General features: G+C 32.6%; 1 protein-coding gene across 1 annotated transcript in view; it reads right to left on the bottom strand.

Annotated features, from left to right (window-relative positions):
• Positions 1-3,450: 3,450 nt before the first annotated feature.
• LOC136833438 (uncharacterized protein PF3D7_1120000-like) overlaps positions 3,451-10,329 on the bottom strand; it is a 71,396-nt gene continuing 64,517 nt past the window's right edge. The window contains exons 7-10 of the mRNA XM_067095599.1: positions 9,444-9,675; positions 9,082-9,273; positions 5,407-5,569; positions 3,451-4,531 (exon numbers count right to left, since the gene is read on the bottom strand). Coding sequence (XP_066951700.1) covers positions 4,451-4,531; positions 5,407-5,569; positions 9,082-9,273; positions 9,444-9,559 — 552 coding nt within the window. The 5' untranslated portion in view covers positions 9,560-9,675 and the 3' untranslated portion in view covers positions 3,451-4,450. The remainder of the gene's footprint in view (positions 4,532-5,406; positions 5,570-9,081; positions 9,274-9,443; positions 9,676-10,329) is intronic.

Below are 10,329 nucleotides of genomic sequence, written 5' to 3'. Positions count from 1 at the left end.
CAATTCTCGGCTCTCGAGAATGCCTTCTCTTCTAAAGATCATCCACCAAAACATTAAGCCACTCTCCTAAAGCTCACCCACCAAAACATTAAGCCACAAAATCTCTCCTTACTTCATTCCTGTCCCTACACCTTTTCAGTTCACTGCAAAGGAAAAAAAGTGTGAAAAGATATTTAATCTTGATTGCAACTTCGCTACAGTAGCGAAAAAATGACGAACTTGAATCATATCTCAATAACAATAACAAAACAACAAAAATCTGATCTGAAAGCTATAATCTTGAAGGCTACTCGAAATCAGTGATAATACTCCACTGAAATCCAGTTATACAACCAGGAAATAATGAACACAGCTGCTGCAAACACCCAACGTTTACATCGGGCATGGCAGAAACAGAATGAGGTTGTCTGCTAAGTCGTTCCAGGTGTTCCCGTTAGTAGGCGGGACTAGTCCTCTACACTAAACAACTAAAGCACTACAGCAAATTTTGAGTTTAACCCTTAAACGCCTATTGGATCGTATCATACGTCTTCAAAATTGTCTGTTGGGTGCCAAGTGGACGCATACAATCATTAACAAAAATTTCAACCTTCAGTCAATACAATTTGACTCTCAAATGGTCGAAAAACGCAATTGTAAGCTAAGACTCTTACATTCTAGTAATATTCAATCATGTACCTTCATTTTGCAACCAACTGGAAGTCTCTAGCACAATATTTAATTTATGGTGAATTTTTGAAAAAATTTTTTACTTACGCACACAGTGATAACTCAAACCAAAATTTCATAAATTCTTTCGTCACATATTGTCGTAATTTTTGCACTGTTCTATATTAGCTGTTACATAAAGTTTTATATATGAAAATGTGCACAATTTCATGTACAATACAGCAAAATACAACCCATGGTTGTAGCTTTTATCAGTTTGGAAATATTTTCATATAAACCACGATAACTGCCAAAATTTCAACCTTCGGTCAACTTTGACTCACTGAAATGGTCAAAAAAATATACAATTTTAAGCTAAAACTCTTACGATCTAGTAATATTCAATCATTTACCTTCATTTTGCAACCAACTGGAAGTCTCTAGCACAATATTTTGATTTATGGTGAATTTTTGAAAAAAATTTTTCCTTACGTCCGTACAGAAATTCTTTGTGATCACGTTGTCGTAATGTTTGCACCGTTTATATTAGTCGTTACATAAAGTTTTATATATGGAAATGTGCGCAATTTCATGTACAATACAACAGAAAATAACTCATGGTTGTAGCTTTTATCAGTTTTGAAATATTTTCATATAAATCACGATAACTAAGATTAAAATTTCAACCTTTGGTCAACTTTAACTCATTGCCTGAATGGTCAAAAAAACGCAATTATAAATAAAAAATCTTACATTCTAGTAATATTCAATCATGTACCTTCATTTTGCAACAAACTGGAAGTCTCTAGCACAATATTTCGATTTATGGTGAATTTCTGAAAAAAAATTTTTCCTTACGCTAATGAGTTATAACTTTCGTTCTATTGTAACATCTCAAAATTCTTTCGATGTTGTCATAATGTTTGCATCGTTTACATCAGTCTTTACATAAACTTTTATATATGAAAATGTGCAAAATTTCATGTAGAATACAACAGAAAATAGCTCATGGTTGTAGCTTTTATCAGTTTTGAAATATTTTCACATAAATCAAATATAACTGCCAAAATTTCAACCTTCTGTCAACTTTAACTCATTCAAAATGGTAAAAAAGCAATTGTAAGCTAAAACTTTACATTCTAGTAATATTCAATCGTTTAACTTCATTTTGCAATAAATTGGAAGTCTCTAGCACAATATTTCGATTTATGGTGAATTTTTAAAAACATTTTCCTTACTGATGAAAGTAACCATGAACATCTAGAAATTCTTTGTTGTCTTCTTGTCGTAATATTTGCACCACTTTATATTAGTCGTTACATAAAGTTTTATATATGAAAAAACTGCGCAATTTCATGTACAATACAACAAAAAATAACTCATGGTTGTAGCTTTATCAGTTTTGAAATATTTTTATAAATCACGATAAATAGAAAAATTGACTTTCGGTCAGCTTTAACTTGACAAAATGGTCGAAAACTAAATGATTGTATATTAAAACACTTACAGTCTAGTAATATTCAATCAATTAGCTTCATTTTTCAACAAAATTTGGGAAGTCTCTAGCACAATATTTCTATTTATGGTGAATTTTTGAAAAACATTTTTTACGATAAAAGCTTAAATTCATGCATCATTTTGTGATAATATTTTCTGTGTTACTTTGATCGTTTTAAAATTTGTTATATACCAAAATCATCGCAATTTAGTGTACAATACAACTAAAAAAATTAACTCATTAGCTTTAACCGATTTGCTTACAGCGCGATTTGTATACAATTATATACGAGGTTTTTTTTTTTTTCTGTCATATATTCCAATATTTATATATGATAATGATATTTTTTCATTTCTGATGGTTGCATACTAAACTTCAGGCAATGACAAAAAAATGAGCCAAAATGAACTCTTAATCTTAAAAACTAAGCGTGCTTGATTTTTTAAAAACTTTTTTCCGATTGTACTAACTCAAGACAACAATGGTTACGGGAGACGTTTTTGTAAATAGGGCTTCGGCGTTAAAGGGTTAAGTTACCATGTGAGTTAGAAACTATAGCAATGTAATTACTTGGTAAGTTACTCATATAAAAAATAAGAAAATAGTTCCTGTAAAAGAGATAGTGCAGCTGCAAAGGAACAAAGAGAAGCTGAGGTGAAGGCATGCTTACTATGAAAAGAAAAAACTTGAGTCAATCTTTTCAAGAAGAAAATCATAAAATGCAGCATCACTATGATGACCACGGTTAAAAGCAACAAAAAGTTTACATGGCTCTGATGAAGAGTATATAACAATGTAAAGTTAAGTATACCTTAGTTTAACCAGACCACTGAGCTGATTAACAGCTCTCCTAGGGCTGGCCCGAAGGATTAGATTTATTTTACATGGCTAAGAACCAATTGGTTACCTAGCAACAGGACCTACAGCTTATTGTTGTTCTAAACTACATTGTAACGAGAAATTAATTTTCTATTACCAGAAATAAATTCCTCTAATTCTTCATTGGCCAAAAGAATTGAATGCAAACCAGCAGAGTGCTAGCTGAGAATGATACCCACCCGTCCACTGAGGAACTATACACAGAAATCAGGCTCTTATCACTTACTGACCCAACAGAACTACTGTATCTGATTATGGCACAGCAAGCATGAAGCTATGTGAATACTTAAAACGTATGCATGATTTCACTGATACCAAAACAAGTCTGGGACAGATTTTGTTAAAATTTTGTGAATTTTGTAATACCTACATGTTCATCATACCTTTTGCATAAAAATATTATTAAGGAAATAAATATAATGACATTAAGTTACATAAAGTTGTATAAATGCAAACACTTACAATTTTGGAATATATAACTGGTTAAGAAAGTATGTATTGCGAGGCAAAGCTTAAAATGGCAACAGCAACATCTCTGGAAATACATATTGTGGAGTGTTATTCTTTCAAATGGAATGGCTGGCCACAATGAATTTCTTCATATTTCCTATCAATTCTTGCTTAAACAAGCAGATAAACTAATGCATCATTAAGTGACTTAAGTATTATCAATACTAATTTTGTCAAATGCATGATGATCCTATACCATTGCATTCATTAACATCAGTTTAATGAAACCAGTGAATACAATTTCCAGACTCTCACAGGGCTCCCATGATGGCTAAGATGAAGAGGTTAACGTACATTAAAAGTCAGAAAGCAATGCAGCTAAATCAAAGATATACTGAAAAGATCTTTATTACCACCTACACAGTGATGGATTCAAACTCAGCCTCTAAGAGTGAATATGCGATTTTGGAATTTTATCGACAGCTCACGGCGTTAACAGGGAATGATGCTGGGAAAGACCCCTCAGTCTATGAACCCAATAATGATACTCTACTGCCCTGAAATTTTTGTGAGATCTTGGTTTTTAATCCTATTAAGACACACTCAAGGATAATTTTAAAAAATATACAAGTACAGCTGAGAAATAAGCTCCTAGTTGATGTAGTTTTTTACTATAAAAGTATTTAGTAAAATATATCTCATAGATATATCTTTTTCATATATATACAAAAAATGTGTAAAAAACATACAAAAATGGTAATGTGATCCACATGATATGTTAATGAAGAAAGCCTATAAAATCTAAAGATCTAAATTGCTTACATAATGGTTCTGCAGCACAGTTTGCATCTTTGTATAAAGACAGTACCATAAAATGTGCACTCAAAATTTTATATGAAGAGCATCATAAAAAATAGTCTCTTTTTTGGATGCAAACTCAATACATTATACAGTATTTTTATTTAATCGCTCTTTTCAGTCTTCAGAATTTTCCTTATGCACCTCTTCCACAAAAACAGTAACACTCTCCTGAATTTCACCATTATGCTGCTCTATCTGCAAAAAAAAAAAATCACATTAAAAGGGCAATTTCTAAAAACAAAATTAAGTTTCTCAAACATAGGTATTATCTATTGCAACCATTTAATTTGTTACAGACTGCTCAATGAGCAACAAGCTAACATGGATGATCCATCAGTCTCCTGGCTGGGTGGTTTGTATCTCTATAGGAACAAACAGATTTTACAGTGAAAATAATCTGGCCACTCCTCCAGATACCTTGAAGAAGAAATATGTCATGTATCACTTTAAATGTCAAATTGGGTGATGTCTTCCTTCCAGCACAATGACTACCCTCCTCCCAAAATAACTGTCTTCTCACCTACAAGAAGGGGTAATTCATAACAATTACAGAATAGAGCACCAATGAACACTCAGTCCCCTTACATATTACAAATAGTAGAAATATTGGATATCAGGCCCCCATAACATCTGATGGAGGCTCCATCTATCCTCCAACTTCATCTTTTGATGGTAACTTAAGAAGAAATACTCTCCCTTCCATTTCAACCAACAGACGTCTGACCCCTGTGCAATGCCATCCCAGGTGCTGAATTCCATCCCAACAACATTGAACGATCATTCATCATACATGCAAAGGCACCTAATTCCTGTTTTATTGGTATATGATGACTGATTTTGGTGATTATTCTTCATTTTTCATTCAAATGCAGTGTTGAATGTCATCTTCATGGGAACATGGCTATCTGAACCTTTCTCTAAAAAGATCCAATGTTTAATACTAACGACACCAATGCCTATGATGATTCAATAGAAACTAAACTAACAGCCACTAAAAGATAACTTATATTCAAGAATGCTTAGCACAGACTTGTGCATAAAAAAAATCAAATCAACAAAAGAGAACATACCGCTTGCAGAATTTTCTGGTAACTTTTAGCCACAAATAAATCAAACTGGTGGATCTGCTCCTTTAACATCTCGGACTCATGGATGATTTTCATACGTTCCTTCTGTAAGTCTCGGGATACAATTTCGTCTTCTGTCTGAGTGCGCACTATTTCAAGCAGTGCCCTGTTGAGTACAAAATAAATATTCTACATAAATACATTTCTCTTAATCAATATATCATTCCTAAAAAACTATTTTCTTTTTCAGGCAAACCCATCATATATATGAGGCCTTCAAATGTCTCCAGACTCAGCAGTTTTGTCAAACAGAAAGAACAAGTATGGTAAATTATCTTAAAGCAATTTATATTGTGTCAGACAAGTCTCATCCATAACTACAGTCTAATACTTTTTTTGAACCTGTCTTTATTTTTCATCAAGACAAAGTAAATCTGTTTTTGCTTTTTCACTACGGTTATCCATTACTCTCTTGGCTTCTTAAACTCTGTTAAGCAACTTCAATTGTTGGCTAGCAAAATTCCAACACTTCTTCCACCTGATTTCTGCTCCTAGAATACATCTAACCAAAACATCCTCCAAACCACCTCTGTTCACTCATATGCAGCCATTTCAAGAGCTGCATCTGACAGCCCTTTCAAAAAAAAAAAAATTTTTTTTCCCCCCTTCAGTCATGTCATCCTTGACCAGAATGCCCACTTCATTTTGCACTGACTCACTGCCATTCCACCAGAATTTATAGTACTTAAAGATTTTGGACCAACTCCTTTGTACCTTACCTCCTGAACACATTAAATATTCTTTCCAGCATTTCCACCACTTCCATATTTTCTCATCACTGTCCCCACATCTTTAATGAGTTTGTGTAATTCTTATCCCTCATAGGATTCTTAGAAAGACCTCCCTCCTACTTAAAGGCTGCCAGGTACTGTAGGTCATTTTGTTCTGGGAACTCGTTTTGGTTTTATAGCAGTTATCTTTCTCCACTGTCTGGAAGCCTTAACTGATGAACTCAATTTACCAGACCTTCACTGGACTTGGGACTGACTGTTGACCGGCCATTAAAGCACTTTGAATTTTATAACAAACAGGCTGGGGATTCTGACAAGGATGGAAACAAAAGAAGTGTGCAGAGAACACACTTGACTAACAGTGCATGTAGGCAGGGGTAATGCTGCACCTAAGGTTAAAGGTTGCTACATAAGACTGTCTGACCAATATCATTTCCTCTAGTAGTAGTAACTCATGGGTGGCTGGTGCCTTGGCCAACTTACAAAAATATAAAAAGGGTGCTGGCAGAACAAGAAAGGCACTGCAAAAATTAAAATGAAAAATACTGTATCTATAAAGACCCCTTACACAAAACCTCCTACAGGCAGTGAGGAACCTTAGCCAACCGGAACAGCAAAACCCGAGGATGTGCTATAGGTACGAGCATATCAAAAGTATAGATTAAAAAGACTAAGAAACAGTATGACAAGTAATTAATAACCCTTAAACGCCTACTGTGATCTTGAAAAACTAAAATTGTCTGTTGGGTGCCAAGTGGACGCTACTAAGAGATTACTACAAAAATTTCAACCTTCGAACTTTGACTCGACCAAAATGGTTGAAAAACGCAATTGTAAGCTAAAACTCTTACATTCTAGTAATATTCAATCATGTACCTTCATTTTGCAACAAATTGGAAGTCTCTAACAATATTTCGATTTACGGTGAATTTTTGAAAAAACTTTTGGATGCCCAGTCAACTTGGCGAAAATTTGCAGAAATTCTTTCGGCTGTATTTTGTCGTAATTTTTGCACTGTTCTATATTAGCTGTTACATAAAGTTTTACATATGAAAATGTGCGCAATTTCATGTACAATACAACAGAAAATAACTCATGGTTGTAGCTTTTATCAGTTTTGAAATATTTTCATATAAATCACGATAACTGCAAAATTTCAACCTTCGGTCAACTTTAACTCGAACAAATGGTCAAAAACGCAATTATAAGCAAAACTCTACATTCTAGTAATATTCAATCATGTACCTTCATTTTGCAACAAACTGAAGTCGCTAGCACAATATTTCGATTTATGGTGAATTTCTGAAAAAAAAACTTTTTCCTTATGTCTTACTTTTAACTTGGAACATCTCAGAAATTCTTTCACTTGTTGTCGTAATGTTTGCATCGCAACATTAGTCGTTACATAAACTTTTATATATGAAAATGTGCGCAATTTCATGTAGAATACAACAGAAGATAGCCCATGGTTGTATCTTTTATCAGTTTTGAAATATTTTCACATAAATCACAATAACTGCCAAAATTTCAACCTTCTGTCAACTTTAACTCAACCGAAATGGTCAAAAACGCAATTGTAAGCTAAAACTCTTACATTCTAGTAATATTCAATCATTTACCTTCATTTTGCAATAAATTGGAAGTCTCTAGCACAATATTTCGATTTATGGTGAATTTTAAAAAAACATTTTCTAAAATTCAAGTAATGCTCTTAACATCTCAGAAATTCTTTCTGGCTTTGTCAAAATATTTGCACCATTTTATATTAGTCGTTACAAAATTTTATATATGAAAATGTGCAATTTCATGTACAATACAACAGAAAATAACTCATGGTTGTAGCTTTTATCAGTTTTGAAATATTTTCATAAAATCACGATAAATAGAAAAATCAATTTTCGGTCAACTTTAACTGATCAAATGGTCAAAACTGCAATTGTAAGCTAAAACACTTACAGTCTAGTAATATTCAATCAATTAGCTTTTTTTCAACAAATGGGAAGTCTCAGCACAATATTTCGATTTATGGTGAATTTTTGAAAAACATTTTTTACCTTTCCTCAATTCATGCATCATTTTGTGATAATATTTTCTGTGTTGCTTTGATCGTTTTACAATTTGTTATATACCAAAATCATCCAATTTAGTGTACAATACAACAAAAAAAATTAGCTCATTAGCTTTAACCGTTGTGCTTACAGCGCGAATACAATTATAAATTTTTTTTTTTCATGATATTTCCAATATTTATATATGATAATGATATTTTTTATTTTGATGGTTGCATACTAAACTTCAGGCAATGACAAAAATTTGCCAAAATGAACTCTTAATCTTAAAAACTAAGCGCAGCTGTGATTTTTTGAAAAAGTTTTTCTGCTTGAGAGCTATCTAATCCACCATACAGGAGACGTTTTTGTAAATAGAGGCTCATTAGTTTACCATAATAGTGAGTAATGAATTACAGTGATCTTGAAAAAACAAGAAGCGTTTAGTGAGCTACTAAGAGATTAACAAACGCACCAAAAGTGAGACTGGTAATAACTGGAGGCTTAGGGATCTCTGAGCAAATGCACAAGGTTCCTTTAACTACCACTTTTCTTTTGTAAAACAAAAAATGGATGTGTCAGGAAGTTTGCAGACATTGAAATTGGGCTGTATTATGTGCAATCGGTGTGGTGAAACAAACAGATTTTGCTTTAAAAGATTTCCATTAAACACTATCTACTCGGATTTGTTTTATTTACTTTAAGATCAACAGCTTTCTAGCATACCGACAACAATAACTACATATAAAACAATCAGCACCCTACAGTGTCATGAAAAATACAATTTAAACCTAAAAAACCCTAGAGTTATATAATGGCTAAAATACTATTACGCTTACTCTTTAAGTTGGTTAATCTCCCCCTGAAGGACTTCCTTTTTAAGTTTCCATGCAATCTGCATTTGTGATATCTTCTCCTGCCGGGATGTCAGGATTCCCTTGACCTGCTGGATCTTCAACTCCTGCTCCTCCGTTTCTTCAATACAAGACCTCACAGCTCTATCACTCTTGGCAATGGCTGCCCTACATTCTCTGACATGCACAGCAAAATGAAAGAAAGAGATACAATCATCAAATATTATACTGTGTAAGTTATTCATATCTAAAATTCAAGAATGCTCTTAAACCAAAAACAATGTTTTTATAATAAAACAAATTTTTCATAAAACTTTTAAAATTAAGTAAATACAGCATATACATACTTTGTGTTAGATACTTCTTGCTGTATATCTTCTAAAATTGGCATCAATTCATTATTGATCAAATCCAATGCAGATTTGCTCACTTCCAAAACTTTTTCAAAGAGACGAACTCTCATTTCTTACAGCATTATCATTCCTGTAAGATGTCTCAAACGCATTTTCCCTTTCCTCAATCTCTTACGCCACTGGCTTGTATTACCTGACTAGCTAGGGTCTCTAATCTCTCCTTTTTCTGTGTACAATAAAAGGTTAAATGAATTCTTACAAATTGAACAAAACAGGAAAAATATTGTCAACATGAATTACCAAAAACATAAATGAAAAGAGAGAAGTAATGATAGATGTCAGTAACACTGAAAATGAAGACCACAAATATACACATTTGTAGACGACTTGAGTAAGAAAACCAGTGCAGCAATGACTAAGATGACAGAGTTCCATCTATTGAGAGATATCTAATCCACCTATAACTAATGATTCAGCTATTAGTTTACCATCTGTGATCAGGTATAAGACAAAGTTGACTGTAAAAGGTTTGAAATAAATAAGAATGACCATTAAAATATAGCCATCTCCACAATTCAACAAGACAAGTGAAAAAACTGATTAGAATATTTCTATTCAATGCATTTTCCATATAACAATGTGTTTCTTAAAGAAACTGACATTAACCACCATGATTCCCAGCCATTAAGATTCCAACAGAAACATATAAAAAAATTTTAGTACTCATTTATCTGCATTTGCATTATCATTTATCTGCAAAATACACCTGATGTTTTATTTTCAATATATATATGATTTATAATAATAAATATATATATTTTATATATATTGACATACTATATATATATAAATCTTATATACAGATTATGTATGTATATGT

The sequence above is a fragment of the Macrobrachium rosenbergii genome, chromosome 51 (assembly GCF_040412425.1).
Source record: "Macrobrachium rosenbergii isolate ZJJX-2024 chromosome 51, ASM4041242v1, whole genome shotgun sequence".
Classification (NCBI taxonomy): domain Eukaryota; kingdom Metazoa; phylum Arthropoda; class Malacostraca; order Decapoda; family Palaemonidae; genus Macrobrachium; species Macrobrachium rosenbergii.
This window is presented reverse-complemented; position numbering and strand designations above follow the sequence as displayed.